The 16548-nt window shown below is 39.3% G+C and overlaps 1 protein-coding gene across 9 annotated transcripts in view; it reads right to left on the bottom strand.

Annotated features, from left to right (window-relative positions):
• dlg3 (discs, large homolog 3 (Drosophila)) overlaps positions 1-16548 on the bottom strand; it is an 81905-nt gene that overhangs the window by 26179 nt on the left and 39178 nt on the right. For 4 of the 9 annotated variants that reach the window (XM_077578557.1, XM_077578553.1, XM_077578554.1 and 1 more), the window contains 7 exons: positions 15692-15745; positions 14952-15002; positions 14081-14205; positions 13789-13958; positions 12673-12809; positions 12035-12179; positions 9780-9942 (listed from right to left, as the gene is read on the bottom strand). In XM_077578557.1, the coding sequence (XP_077434683.1) occupies positions 9780-9942; positions 12035-12179; positions 12673-12809; positions 13789-13958; positions 14081-14205; positions 14952-15002; positions 15692-15745 (845 nt within the window). The remainder of the gene's footprint in view (positions 1-9779; positions 9943-12034; positions 12180-12672; positions 12810-13788; positions 13959-14080; positions 14206-14951; positions 15003-15691; positions 15746-16548) is intronic. The other 5 variants (XM_077578555.1, XM_077578562.1, XM_077578559.1 and 2 more) reach the window with 3 other exon arrangements.

Genomic DNA, 16548 nt, shown 5'->3' with positions numbered 1-16548 from the left:
CCCCCCTCCTCCTGCTGAAGCAGCATTTCACAATTTGAAGATTCATGCCTGGAAAAAGTCTTGATTGTGACTCTCAAAAGATATTGGGGGAAAAGAGTAATGGACAGCAAGTTGTGGGTTTGGTCGGTTTGACGACCCTAGCGACCATGCCAAAGTGCTCTTGAGCAAGATACCGACCCCCCACAGTTGCTGCGTTATCAAGAGGTGAAAGAGGAGTCAGTTGTTAAGCAGTTTGAGTGCCTTGGAGGTGGCAAAGCACAATACAAGTGAAAGCCCATTTACTATCATAGAAAAAAAAAAAAAAAATTCCACACAGAACATACATTGGACAAGAAGTACAACTGCCTCGTGCTCTAGCATATCTGACACAGGCTCGTACCTCCAAATTAAAACAACACAAAGTAAAAAAAAAACAATCAAGCAAAGTCTGACAACTCCAAAAACACGGCAGAGCCTCCGAACGCGACTGATGTGCTGTCATGGCCACAAATCCAGATTCCACGCCGCGGTTACCTCGGCGTTCCAAAGCGCCGGCCGCTTCTGGAGGAGCATTCGGGAGGCGGTCTCCTCGCCAGCGACACGGAGGACGAGACGTTGACGGTGAACATGGCGCTGCGAGCTCGCCTCCTTGCGATCTGGCCTTCCTCTCGCAGGCGAGTCACGCTCGCGCGCGCCGGCCGTATCTCATGGCCGTCCGCGTTGTGTGACGAGAAGCAGCCCCGAACACTCGCTGCCCTTCGTCATTAGCAGAGAGGCTTAACGTTTAACCCCAACGACCGCCGAGGCAAGGAACCAAGTGCAGATACTTTTGACTCGACTTAAATAGGTTGAAAATAAACGTCTTTTTTTCAAATTGACACACCACAGAAAAGCGTTGCTAACAAGCCCGATGACTGAACGATTGGGAAAAATCAGCAAGCATAGAAAGAGAGGCTTTAAAATAAATAAAGAAATAAATCTCAAATGCTGAGCGTGCTACCGAATGCAAACTGCCAATCAAACACCAACACCTGGAAAAACAGATGCTACTTCATCTGGCATCCTTCCTACGCCGACCAAATAAGGACATGTTTGAGTTGCGAAAAGACATCCGGTTGCGGGTTTACATGCTGCGACAACGAGGCACTCGAAAGTGGCCACGCCGGCACGAAGCCCCGGTCCGCACTCTGGCTGACATGTCGGACTTAAAAGCAAAAACTAAAAATTAAAAATAATAACTATAAAACTAAATATTTAAAATATATATATATATATAATATTTATTATTATTATTACTATTACTATCATTAGAAACTGTACTAATAAAAACGAACAAAAAACTTGAATACAAACTCAAAATAAAAATCCCGCCTCCTAGCTTTTCCGTTTTTGTTCTCTTCTTGTCACTTAAGGTCAACAACGAGGCGTTCTAAAGCAGCCATGCCAGAAGACTACAGTTAGGAATGTGACGATAACGGCAATTTCGTGATACCGCGATATTGAAACTGGCACCAAATCGTCGTCGTCGTGTTAGGATATTAAAAGCAGCACATCTGGTCAGCAATTATTTGCAAACATGGATCATATATTTAATAAGAAATCTCTCAATTAACTTGACGTGAGTATTTACCAGGACAGACTCCTCGCATTTGTTGTTTCAGCGGACCAATGGCGAGTCGTCCTCTGTTTTGGCACGTCGACATTCTCAACAACATTGTCAGCCTGTTGAGACTCGGCAGGTCCGAAGATTTCCCAGAAGCCTCTTGGCTAAATGTGTCAACAACGCTCACTTGTTGTTTTCAAGGCCTTTAATGGGACACTTTTACACTCTGTTGCTCTACGCGAGACAAGAAGTTTGCCTTTCTTTCTTTCTCTAAATTTTAAACGACATATTTATAATTAGCAAAAAAATATATATATACATGAGGCACAAAACACGCTGATAAAAAAAAGGCATTTTCTTCTTGTTGTAATTTGACATTTGACTCATTTACATTTCAGGCTTCTGGCTGAGAAAACCGCACGATGTCTGATTAACACCTCAGACGAAGGCCGGGCTTTAATTTGCTGTGATTGCTTTCATTTCAGCGCCTCTTTTTCCACCTCTGCAAACGGCAAGCGAAAGGTCAAAGTGTTCCTCGTTATGCATGCATGAATTTGTGGAGTTTTTTTTTTTGGGAGCGGATGCAAGGTGCTTCAACTTGCTGATTAGCTCACCCGCTGCCACAATCTGACTGCTTCTTGTCTTCCGAGTCTGACCAAATGCGTCAAATAATGAAGGTTTTTCCACATCTTCCTTGATTGGGGATGCGCCGCCAGCCTTACTGGCTTCATTTCACTTTACATACATGGCATCCTAAAATTGGCTATAATCCTGACTTTAATGTTGCGTAAGTGCAGGTTAGTAGTAGCTGCTGTACATTCGCGTGCTATGACATCAAATTCTTGGATTTGTTTGGTAAGCTAAGCTGCCGTCATCCGTTGAAGCAGTCACTTCTTGCAGGACGGTTGAAAGACGGGCCGCTAGGAGTTGCGACTCAGCCATCGCAATCAGCCTGCTCCACTTGTGCGCTCACTATAGCAGGCATCTAAAATGACGGGCCGAGCACGGAGAGCGGCCGCGGCGGGTTCGAACCGGGGTGTCAGCTCTCCCGGACGGAGGCCGTTGCTCATCTGGATCGTTAGGATGGATTTACATTGCAGCTGTAGCTGTTCAGTAATTGACGTCAACTACCACAAGATGGCAGCAGAGCACTACTTTTGTCTAAATGAAGCTCCTCAACTCACTTCAATGTACTTGCCAAGCTTAAGATACAAAAAGATGGCGACAAAGCAATATTTTTATTGCTTTGGATTCAGCATAAAAACAGAGGTCGAGTTTGAAAAACAAAATTGGGCTGAAAAATTCACTCCGATTAATTGATGAAATCGAGGGACGGACGGCACAGTCTGATGGAAAGCCATTTGAGCATTTATTCCATATCATCATGTACTTACACAATCTTTGTCCTCATGAATAAATCAATCCAGCAAACGAGTACGATGATAATGAGACACTAGAAGATCAACGGTCTTACTAGTAACATTGTTCCTACTACTAGTGCCACTTTTGGCCAACTAGTATACAATTAACCTTACTAGTAAACTACTGTGCAGCATTAGTAACACTAGTAGGACCAACTCGTAGGCACGTGTCAGGTACTAGTAGAATCTTTTCAAGGATAGATTTTCCATAAAGCTCTTTGAGTTTTTATTCAATATCCTTTCCCATCCTTCATATTCAGCTAAGGCACTAACTAGTATGTTGTCCTCGCTTGTAAAACATGTTTGGCATTCTGGTACGACAAAAAAAAACGTTAGTAGTGAGGCAAACTTGTACTAGTTAACATGCTACTACTAGGACTACTAGTGGCATAATACAATTCTACTGGTTTACTATGGAGGACAAAAACTGCCAAAATTAAAAATAAAAATAAATGACTAAATACATTTTTTTATATAATAAAAAAATTAATAAAATTTCAAAAATTAAATATAATTGAAATAAAACAGCTATATATATATATATATATATATATATATATATATATATATATATATATATAAATAAATATATAAATAAAAAAAATATATATATATATATAAATAAATACATATATATATATATATATAAATAAATAAATATATAAATAAATACATATATATATAAATAAATATATAAATATATATATATATATATATATATATATATATATAAATAAATATATATAAATATATATATATATATATATAAATATATATATATATATATAAATAAATATATATAAATATAAATATATATATATATATATATATATATATAAATAAATAAATATAAGTAAAAATAACCCAACCGAAGACACGCTTAGGACCGCCCCCTCATATGAATAACATTTCGCCCTGACAGAGCATCTGCAGCATTTAATTATTATTATTATTATTTATTGATTGATATTTAATTCTATTTATATATTTATTTTGGTATTTATTTCCACATTTACTTTTATATTGAATTATATTTTTTGAATCTTGTTTTTATTTTTGTAGTTATTTTTTATATTCTTTTTTCAAAAATGTATTTATTTATTCATTCCTTCATTTAAGTGTTGGTCCTCCATAGTTGACATGTCGTGCCTCACTAAAAGCACCACCAGTTTGGTCAAGTCATTCTAGCAGTCTTACTACTAGTGAGGACAAAAAGCATCCTGGTACGCGAGGACGCAAGCTCGATGAAGGATGCGGACTTCACGCTCGTGTGGCCGAATCGTTTTTGTCTTCTGACTGCTCAAACGCTTTTCCATGCAGCCCTACAAACTTTGACAGATATTATATTAAAGCTAAGACTCTCACACGCGCACAGACAGACAGACAGACAGACGGACAGACGGACGGACGTACAGAGACACCAGGATTTACAAAGGGATGAGGAACAAACTTAATGAACAAACATTTTCCCATCTGTTAACGTCAAACTCAGGTAGGCAACGATGCAAATATGATGTACAGTGCACTTGAATGTGCCCCCCCCCCCTCCCCCCCGGTAGCAAAGTTGGCCCGATGGGGACAGAGAGGCTTTAGGTTGATCAACGCCTCCTGACAGATGGAACGGAGCAGCTTGTGGGAGTGCGAAAGCCCTTTCGGCTGCACTCCTCCCGCAGAGACGCGTTTGCCAACAGCGGGTTCGGCTCGCTTTTATGGAGAGAAAAAAAAAAGAAAAAAAAAATCGAGAGCAAAGGGGAGCAAAAGGCGCTGTTTTTCGATTTCATCGTCGTGTAGTGTTACCTTTCAAGTTGCACAAATAGTACGAGAGGTTTACATGATGTCATTCATCAGGCCTCGACTCTCGAGTCATTTTTGCATCCAAATCGTGTTCACGAAGGGCGTGATGGGGAGACGAAGTGCTTTTGCCGCCCGCGAGTGAGTGTGACGCGACGGTGAAAAGGTTTTCTGTCTGGTTTTGGGGAGAGGAGGGTTAGCTGAGCAAGGCGTGACGGACTAGGTTAGTACCTGCCAGAGAGGGGGAGCGGAGCTTGGCACACGGGTGCAGGGGAAGGACAGAAGCCTCTGAAGAGAGCCTGGGGACCTTTGCCCTCCCCAGGCTTGTGGATGACACTGTAAATTGGCTCAGCCCGGCTGTGGGGGTACAGGAATCACAGTGAACGGGACAAAGTGTAGGACAGGAAGAAAAGCAGGCGTGCCAGAGGTGGGAGCAAGTCACAGTAGGTCGCGAGTCTCGCGTCGTGCTACGTTCGCTACGTCAAACGCGCGGCATGAAAATGTCGACATTTCAGCCGACAAGAACTCCGACTTGAGGAGCAAACAAAGAGACAATTGGCGAAATGTTATGCTCTGTGGAATCGAACCAGCGACACGTCACTCCAAATTGCAGTTCAACTGACCGAGAAAGGGATGCAATAAAACAGATATCAACAATTATATAATCATGTACACCATAAGATCCCATGAATAAGCAGCACCTGAGTACCATTTTTTATTTTTTTTTAATTTAACCATTATTTCATCCCATTGAGATGCGCAGATCTCTTTTTCAAGGGAGACAATATCACGATAACAATGCTCTTTTTTTTCATTTGATTTGATTAAGGGCTGAAAATTGTTTTAAAATCATAGTTTCCAAAATCTTGTTCTTGCACGGAACGCTCTTTAGGAAGCCATTTTTCATTACTTTACTTTGCTTTTAGAATCGCTAACTCTGTAACTGCTTTAAAATGTGGTACTTTTATTGACAGTATGTGAAACATTTTGAGTTACGTTGTGTATGGAATGCACTATAAAATCACTGATTCTATTTTTTTGCTTGCTTTTTTTCCAACCTCTCGCTACTGCCCCCTACTGGTAAACGTCTAATATCAACCTCACGATTTGCGACTTTTTTTCTTCATCAAAAAATAGAGGGTTACACACGGCATTTTAAAGCAATTCTAAAGTTAATCCTTGTTGCCGGATGACACTATTGTGATGGTTTACACGTGTAAACAAAAATAGTTCATGACTGCCAGACGTTTTCAGAAAAGGGATGCTGTGGGTGCCAGCCGATTTAAGCATTTTGACTGATCTTTCAAGGCCCACAGAAAATGTTGTGTTTGGACTATGAAAACACACATACTACCAAATGAAAGATTGGACTCTCATCTTTCATCAGAAAAGAAGTTTGTTTCTACCTTATTCCGTTTTTCAGTAATCAACAATAGAAAATGGTTAGTTTCACCTCTGTTTTGAAACAAACGTCTTTTAACGTCTTTGGCACTCCTCCCTAGGATTTTACTAAACGTTATTTAACGTTTTTGGCAGTCAAAGAGTTAAGAACATTTATTATTGCTGACTTTGCTTTAGTCTATGTTACGTCATTAAAAACAATTTGCTGTTTATCTTGTTTCCAAGTGATATTGTTGGGCTTCTATATCAAAAACTTACATTTGCATACAGTATTCCTCTTTTATATTTTTGTCTTTAAAAAAAAAAAGAAAAAATTATTATAATTTTCAAATGTTAAACGGGCCAGACTTGCCAAGTCGTGGTTCAAGACAAGTTCTACGAACAACCAAGTCAAGTCGAGTGTGTCAGAAGTCTTAGCCAAGCAAGTTCCAAGTTTGAAAACTTCAGTCTGATTGGAGTCAAGTCATGTGACTCCAGAGTCAGCCCCCCCCCCCCACCCCCACACCCACCCCACCTCTGACGCATACCAACAAAAGATGCGACATACAATGTAGACAGTTTGCACAAAGGGACATTACGGGGCCACGGGACAAGAACAACCCACTAACACACTCCGACACCGGCATGCACGCGCACGCACACACACACACAGACACACACACACACACACGCACACACGCAGGAAGCCTCCTCCCCAGAGCTGTGGGTTAAGATGACTCAAGGCCTCGCGGGACACTCGCCACCCACCCCCGCGATGCTACTTTGAGTTCTCGGGATAGGAGGTCAAAGGCACCACACACCGTCCAGCTTGAACGTTCGTTCCCCCCCCCCCCCCCCCCCCGATGAGCTTGGAAATGCAAATCCACATTTGTTCGGCTTCGACTCAACATGTGTGTTTCGCGTTCACGTCAAACACACGCTGACAAGACCTGGACCATACCAACCCCCCCAAAAAACAAACAAAAAAAACATGCACGACGCAAACTCTTAACCCTTACATACTGTTTAGGGATAGACTGACAATCGGCCTGGCCGATTATTGGGCGTTTTGACGAATATCGGTATCGGCCTTTTTTCAAAATGTGTTGGCCGATAAAAGGTAAAGCTCAAACCATTTTAAACTCAGGGAACTTATTTCTTTAACTTTTCAGTTAACTTTATAAAAGATGCTGCTGACCCTGGGAACATTTTGAATTTTTTATTTTTTTTGTTCAGAATTGAAACAAAACAAAAAAAATGCAAAAGTTTAAGATTTCAGTTTATTTTTTATTTTTGGAAAAACAGTTTCCATTTAACTTTTTAAGACAAACTGATAACCTTGGGAGCTCCCGGAACATTTTTTAAAAAAAATACATTTTAAATGAAGTATATTGTCTAAGATAAAAAAAAATAATAATAATAAAAAATAAAAAAAAGAGTCCTACATTTTGAAAGGTTTGAAAAATTGTACAACAAGCATTAATGCTTAAAGACATTACAACAAAGTCAAGATTGGGATTTGTATTTAAAAAAAATTGAAGCCAATATTTTTACCCCCCTTTTTTACTGAAAATGAATATCAGCTTCAAATATCAGTTGACTGTTAATTATTGGCATCGGTATCTGCCCTGGAAAAAAAAAACATATCGGTCTATCTCTAATACTGTTTGGCTTAAATTTGACTTATTTGTCAGCAATAACATTAACGTAAATGTCATTCTTTCACCCAGAAATGAGATGATTTTTCCAAACGTGATCCAAAGTGTACAAAAATGAAAAGATAATGTCAATGTAAATCACAAATTGTTTGTTCCAAAATTTGACTACACAAATGGAATGAATGTTGAAACTGTACATGCCACAAATGTGTGTACTCTTTAAAGGTAAGTTGGGGGGAAAAAAAAGTCCTGAGAACTGTCTGTGTTCCCACCACATTTGCACAGGTTCCAACAGAAACATGAACTTGTTGGTCTTTGAAGGGTCTTGAAAGAGTCAAACAGCTAAAGAATGATTATATATACTAAACATCAGGAAGAGTGAACCTTGACGCAGGTGCGAGTTCGAATGCCTGCAAAAATTGCACTTTTCCGTTTCTCCCAAAGATCGATTAAGGACTAATCGTTCATTCGTTAAGGCAATTAAAATGCATTTTTAGAAATAGCTAACACATACCAATTATTGTTATGATGATATGCTTGGCCTGAAACATGCAATGTGCACGGAAAAGGAACAGTATGTAAGGGTAGAGCGAGTGTTTGTTTTTTACAGTGTGTTTGTTCCAAAATAAAACAAAAAGAAAGAAACAACAAAACCAAATAAATAAAAAAATCAGTCACTGCCGATGTACTAGTGCGCTCTTTGCCCTCACTAGTAGGACAATTTTGGCATCCAGCAGCATGTTACTAGTCAGGCAAAACTGTGTACTAGTTGACAATTGCACACTACTACTAGTACTACTCGTGTCAGAAAATGCTACTAGTTCACATTTAGCGCTTCTTTGGTAGTACGAGTTGCATATAGATGTCAACTAGTACACAGTTTTGCGTTGCAAGTAACTTGTTATCCTACTAGTACGCCAAAGTTGTCGTACAAGGTTAGATGTAGAAATGTCATTCAATGACCGGGTCACACTAGTAGAACGACTTCTGCCCTCCACTATGACATGCATATGACATTTCTGCACACTAGTATTTCCCCCCCCACTAAATTTGGCCAAGCAATTAAACCAGGGTTTTTCCTGTGTACAAAATTCAGAGGCAGCCACCTCCAGCATATTTGCTCGCTACCCCCAACCTATGTGACTGATAATGAATGAATGCTTTAACATGATAATAGTCCTAATCTTATTGGAACTATTATTCTTACTATTGAAACATGGAAAACGTATATGTTGCCTGTAAAAAATGAAAGCGAGTCAGTTGAATTTACAGGATACATGCACGTCATGGCGCATGGTCAAGATTAGGGATGTTCGATACCACTTTTTTTCCTAACCGATACGCAACTCTCGAGGAGTCACCGCTACTGATACCAAATACCGATACCACTAGTAAATAAAATTCCCCACCCATAAATGACAGATGATTTTAAAGAAAGACCTATACATCCCAATATATTACTTTTCCTTAAAATTGCCAGATGGCGGCCGATAATGGTATCGGTCACCGCCGTGAGTACCGATACCTTAAAACAAGACTGGTATTGGTAGTCACCCATCATCGTCAGGGTGATACCACCTGTGCCTCAATTTGAGCCAGGAAAAACCCTGTAGCCTTACTAATGCAGTACTACTAACACTACTAGGGCCAACTAGTAGGCATACAGTATGCCATGCACTACTTCCTGGATGCTCCTAGTAGCACCAGCAATCTCACTACTAGTTTGGCTTAAGTAGTAACACGTAGTTGTGCTTCTACTGTGCCAAAGATGTCCCACTAGTGTGCAGAAATGTCGCACACTAGTGGAAAAATCAGCACTAGTAAGAAAAAGTTGTACTAGTGCAACCGTGTGATTCTACTAGTGCACTGAAAAGGGCATACTAGTACGTGGGGCTTTCGCTGGATATGGAAATATGTAATAAGTGTTTTCCATGTGCAGCGACTTACCTGGTGAAGTCTTCCTCCCCGAGCATGTGGCGGGGGACGGGCGAGTACCTGGACGGGGTGACCTGGGGCGGCGGGTAGGGGGGCTTGGGCTCCATGGCGCCCATGTAGTTGTGGCTGACGTGGTTGTCCACCATGGTGGGGAAGGCTGGGGGGAGGGCCAGGCCAGTAGGGAGGAAAGCAAGAATGATTACACCATAGGGAGGAACGCAGGAAGTTAGTCAAAAGGAGCAAGAAAAAAAAAAAGAAGGAAATATCAGGAATCAAACATTGTAATCTGTCAATCTAAGAAAACCACGTAAATGTCCACTAACTCAATGCTAACGCATAATGAGAAACGCCATTAAAGTGCTAACGGAACTAGCATTGATAGCAGTACTAATAAGCCTTGAAACAACTTCTATTTGAACATAAACTGGCGCAACACATGTAGACAAAAAACAACATCAAAATAGTCACAGGCATACTTTTTTCATGTCCAGAAAGTAAAAAACCCTGATGCAGTTTAGCTTTAGCCCCAAATGCTAGCTAGCGAGCTAACTTCCATGGTGCTTGTTTACCTGCTAGGGAACTAGCTAGCTAGCAGTACAAATAATCCTTGAAACAACTTCTATTTGAACATAAACTGGCGCAACACCTGTAGACAAAAAAAAACATCAAAATAGTCACAGGCATAATTTTTTTATGGTGCTCGTTTACCTGCTAGCTAGCTAGTGGCTTTTAGTTTCTGGACCTAGATTTGTCACCCCTGTCCGCAAATAAATGGCTAATTTTACAACAGTTGAGTTGTGATTGTCTTCTGTGTTTCATCTTCACGTCAATATGGAAGTACTTGCAGTAAGTAGGTATTATACTGCCCTCTGGTGGCCAAGGCACAAACCAGGAGTGGCACAATGTCCATCAAATTGAAGTACGAAATTTTTAATGACAAAACGGTTTTATTCTATACATGGTGAAGTTCCCCCAAATCTAGCAATAAGATCATCGGAAATTCCGAACATTGCAGGGGTACACTGACACTCTAATGTAAGAATAAAAAATAAATAAAAATCTCCTACAGCCATGATCGACCCTCAGCCACTTTTATTCCACATTATGTGAGCGTGTGCGACAAAAATTGTGGAAAAGCCAGCATTGCTTACTAAATGGCTAAAAAGAATTTGGAGCCCAAAATGCGCAGGTGGGATGTGAGAAAGCGGCCACACTCAGTGGGAGGCGGACAACTGAGCTTGTTGTTGCTGTGGGAAGAATTGCGTGTACGTGTGTGCGCGTGTGTGCGCGTGTGTGTGTAGTAGTAGTCACGATGTGGGTGTCTCGGGCGTTTTTGGGCAAGAGAGCAGCGATCCGACGCAACCACAGATGCAGGTTCATCTTCAAGATAAAAATGCCGGATTTTATTTTTTTTTTACAAGAGTCACCCCATTGCGTTATGTAATGTTAGATTTATGTAATGTTAGATTTATGTAAAGCGTATTTGTCGGAAAGTAGGTCTTTGTTTGAGAAGGAACACATTTGGGGCAAGTTTTTTTTTTTTTTTTTTTACCGTTTGTTTAACGTGGTGCTGATCCAATTTCACTTTGTTGCTACAACAATGATTATTTATTTATTTATGACAAATAACGTAGCTTTGCTCTTCCCATGCCAGCGTCGTATAGGAACCGGCATGAAATAAAAGACTCTTCCACTAGATGGCAGAAGATTGACAAAGTGGGATAACAAGTGATGAACAGACCTCCACCAAGGCTGGAAAATCCAAATTTGAATTGTGTTTTTAATAAGAAAAATAATAATAATAATTAAAAAACTTAAATAACAATTAAAGATATTGGGGGGGAAATGAACAGTTTTGACCGTATTTTTTGCAGCATAATACAGCCATACTAATATGCATGGAGCTGTTCTTTACAGAGGATAAAGTGAGTATTATTATGTTATGTATCTACAAGTGTTTCATCACCAAGTTCAAATGTCTGTTGCATAAAGTATTATAACGCCACAACACTGATGCTATTCCTTAGCTCGTGTTTTGCATCGAGTATTAGCATTAAGTTAGCGGACTTAAGCAAGGCAGAGTTATGTAATTTGGATGCGATTTTTTTGCTTGCAAGTCAAAGCACAAAACTGGCAGAATAATTTCACATAATATTAAATTGATTGCATCATCAATAATGTACACGATCAACAATGAATATTACAACAAGCTATCAGAATTGTGACTTTAATGCAAAAGAGAAGAAGAGGAAGAAGTAAATACGTACTGCTGGAATAGTCGGGCGGGGCGTACATGTCATTAAGGTGCACGGGTCCTGGCTTGGCCACCTTGAGGTAAACCATATCGGATGTGTTCTTCAAGGCGGCCACCGCCTCCTCGTGACGCACGTCCTGAAGCACGATGTTGTTCACCTGAACCACAAAACAGGCTGTAAGAAAACTACGCTCACACCGAAAATCTGGACAAACGCGTGCACTTTTCTCTCTGAAAGATTATCCAAAACGATTATATTGTGGTGTGGGAGTGTTTTTTTTTCATTCCCTGATTTGTGATTGACAATCGTTCAGTGGCGTGCACGCAACCCAATAATTAGCCTGCCACGTTTGGCTTTAGCTCCTCGCGCTAGCTAGCTATAGCTCCCTAGCTAGCTCCCCTTGGTTCTTGTTAACCTGCTCGGGAGCTAGCTAGCAAGCACGAGAAGCTAAAGCCAAACTGTGGGCAGGGTTTTTACTTTCTGGACTTGGATTTGCCATCGTTGTCAGTGAATGTCGTGCACAAGCAAGACACAAGATGCTGCATCCAGAGTCCTATATTAGCGTTGTAAATAATGGTATCGGCGTGTTACTTGTTAGATTCGGCGATACCACTGTTTTTATGCCGATAGAAATCTGAAGAGGGTCTTACAGCGAGCAGGCGGTCCCCCGTCTGCAACCGTCCATCTTTTTGGGCGGCTCCGCCCTCGATGATCTTGGTGATGTAGATGCTGTTGTCGCCCGGGATGTGCTGGTTGCCGATCCCTCCGGCAATGCTGAATCCCAGCCCTGGAAGATTGACATGAAATGATTGGATCATTCTACCTAATGAGAATCTTGTTGTTTTATAAAAGAAAACAAACATTGCGTTCATGACAATTACATTGAAGAAAAAAATTATATAAATATTTACCTGAATAGATGATTGTTAATGATATAATATAGTTGGAGAAATAAAATAATGTTGTAATATTAAAAGCGACAATTTGCTAGTATATTGTCAGAATTATTCAAGGTTAAAATCATCATAGACACATTTTTAATTCAAATCCCATTGGCTTCACTCACTGTGTGTTTTTTTTTGTTGCACCATTAAATAAAATATGAATGCATGTTCATTTTAACCCTTCAAATTACAGCTTAGTTGCACAATGATAGGTTGGAAAACAACCACAAAAAAATTTTTTTTTCATTTCTCAGCAACAATTTTTTCCCTGACTTGTGCACTTCTAAGTACAGCCAGCAGAGGGAGCTTCCACTTCTAGATGAAAAAGTCTGCTGAGACCCAACACATTTATATCAATCATATTAATGTTCTTTTCTTTGAATTATTTCCTATTATTTGAGTCTTAATTGGAAATGCTTCTCTTGTTCAAAAATGAAGAGATTATGTCATGTGACAGAAAACAAATTATTACAGTCTGAACATTTACAATACTTTACTTTAGTACTTTAGTAATTAACTTAATGCAGGAAAAAACAAAATCTGCAGAACTGAATTTGGACATCATTATTATCATTATCATTAATATTATTAATGCGCAAAAATGTGTCAATTTTAAGAGGGCTAATATTGACCGACTAATCAGCTGCCCAATTAATTGGTTGGTTTTATTTGGTCAAAAGTAGCTACAATAAAATCAAAACATACAGTTTGATGTAACTAATATATTCCGGACATATTTAAAGAGCTAAAGTTAGAAAAACAAAATGCCTTGTGCACTTTCTTGACATTTGTCAGCTCACGTGGTTGCGTGTGCGTGGTTACCTTTGGGCCCTTTGAGCAGGTTGACCTCCAGGATGGTCTCGGGCGGGGCCTGCCTCCGCCTCACCAGCAGACGCACCACCGGCCCCGCCTCCTTTAGGGCCTCCACCGCCCGGCTGTGGACCACCTCCGACACGTCCACCTCGTTCACGCGCAGCACGCAGTCGTTAACCCTGCGGACGCGTACGGGGGGAATGTTACATCATCATCATCATCATCATCATCATCATCATCATCATCTCAAGTACAAATGAAGTAAGTAAGTATGCTAGTGTAGGAAGAAAGGCGACGTTACCCGAGCCTTCCGTCCATGGCGGCCGCTCCTCCAGGGATAATCTTGGTGATGAAGATTCCCGGATCGTCGGGAATGTGCGGATTATCGATGCCTCCCGCGATGCTAAAGCCCAGGCCCGAGTTGCCCTGCGGGAAAAAAAAAAAAAAAGAGTGACTCATGTTGACATACTACACACAAAATAAATCGCATCGTTTACTTAAAAAAAAAAAAAAACAGTTGCAAGATTGTTTAACAAGAATAAAACTAAAAAATAGTAAATAATGAACTAAAATTGTATTCCTTGTAATTTTTTACAAGAAAATAGTTGCAATAGTAACAACAAATCCTAATTTATTTTAGTGTAGTGATTTGATGAGAAAAAAAATGCAATAGTATGATAAGGAATTTATCATTTAACCAGAATAAAAGCACATTAAGAGTAAAATATTCATTAAGACAATTAATTCACAATATTATTAGAAGAAAAAAAAAGTATCGGTAATTACACAATAAAAAGCAGCTGGAATATTACAAGAATAAAAAATGTATGTTCAGCAAATTTCTATACATTATTATATCAAAGAAATACGGTTAAGTCAGCAAAACACTCTTGCAATATTACGTAAATTAATAAGAATAAAGACCAAAAAAACAACAATAAGAATGGTAATATAAAAGATAATAATAAAACGCTTAAGATTTTCTGTGTAATATCGTAATTATTAGTTTTTTTCCGTTGTAAAAACAACATGAGGAATCAAATCATAATTCTATGAATACAAATATTTTATCAAGAATAAAAACACTGTAGATGGCAAAAATTCCAAACCAAAGTTAAGTGGCTGCTAAGAGGATGTTGTGCTGCATTCTTGGACAAGAAGAATTGACGTACCCGCTCCAAGATGATCTCCTCATACTTGTACATGCCATCGCTGCCGTTCACCTGTCACACAAGAGAGAGAAAAAAAAAAGAAAAACTAAGCGAGGATGGCTCGTATTTCACACACGCACCGAAATCATTTGACCTACCAAAAATTGACGCTAGTTTCACTAGCCCGCCAATGGAGTTTTGCATTGTGTATTAGCATCAAGCTAGCAAGCTTATGTGGTTTTCATGCGTTGTTTGTCTGTAAACTTCAGTTGGTATTAAACACTTTTTTTCTTTTTCATTTTAAACGAATTCTTCACTATTTTCCAAACTCGGAAGTGGGATCACTCGTATGGGCAAGGCAGCACCGTACACCAAAACCTTCCGGCAAAATGCTCACATTTTGAACACTAACAGAATTACGAACACACCTTGGAGCGTTCGATTTTTTTTTTTGTTCACTTTAAATCCCATTTTGAGTTCATTCTGCGTCTCGAACGTGACACGAAATAAATGTGCAATGCGGCGCCCTGGCAAAACAAAAGGCGAGGTCAAAGGTCAAATGGATAATGGCTGCGGATGTCCACATGGCAAACATCTCTACACACACACACACACACACACACACACACACACACACACACAGACATGCACATGTGGTAACAGAGGGTGTGTGAGAAGAGAGAGAGAGTGTGAGCGAGTGAGTGAGCGAGTGAGTGAGTGAGCGAGTGAGTGAGTGAGTGAGTGAGGAAGGAGATACTTACATAAGGGCCTGCATCTAGTGAGTCTGCGTTGACAATGATGGGGGGAGGGTTGGCCTGTGAATATGAAGAGATACACATTATCTCAGCAGATGACGGCGCATGCACACGCACACACATTATCACATGGCAGCCAAGTGAAGCCGGCCAGTCCCCCCCCGGGGGTGGGTGAGGCGGGGTCGAGACGTGCCGGGAAGGTGCCAGGGGCTGAAAATGACCACAGGGACCCACAGGACACTAACATTTGCGCTTTTTAATAAAATAATAAAAAATAAAATATATATATATATATATATATATATATTCATTAACATTTAGGAATATTTTTTAATCAAATTATTGGTTAATTGATTGTAAATAAATAATAAAATATTACAAACACAACACACATCTTTAGAAAATAAACAATTTTAAACTATATTTTCAACTGATTTTAATTAATAACTGGTTAATAATTTTTTTATACTTGAAACAAAAACATCATAAAATAAACAATTTTAGCATTTTTTAAAAGATTAAATGTAACAGAATATTAAATATTTGGTAAATGCATTTTAAAAAATAACGAAACATAATAAAAGAGTTGATTTAATTTACATATAAGATTTGTTTTAATTAATTTAAAGAATTTTAAATCCATCCATGCATCCATTATCCAAACCACTTTTCCTCACGAGGTTAGCGGGAAAGAATTTTAAATGATAAATTAATTGATCATTTAAGAAATATAAGTAAAAAGAGAACAAAATGTGTTAATATACTGCAAATAATTCAATGAAAATTATTAGCAAAATACAAACAATTAGAGTACATTTAAAAAAAAAAAAGGTAATTAATCAATATTTATTTATATTTTCTAT

Source organism: Vanacampus margaritifer, chromosome 10 (genome assembly GCF_051991255.1).
Source record: "Vanacampus margaritifer isolate UIUO_Vmar chromosome 10, RoL_Vmar_1.0, whole genome shotgun sequence".
In the NCBI taxonomy this organism is placed as follows: Eukaryota; Metazoa; Chordata; class Actinopteri; order Syngnathiformes; family Syngnathidae; genus Vanacampus; species Vanacampus margaritifer.
Note: the sequence above shows the minus strand (reverse complement) of the source record. Positions and strands in the feature narration are given on the sequence as shown.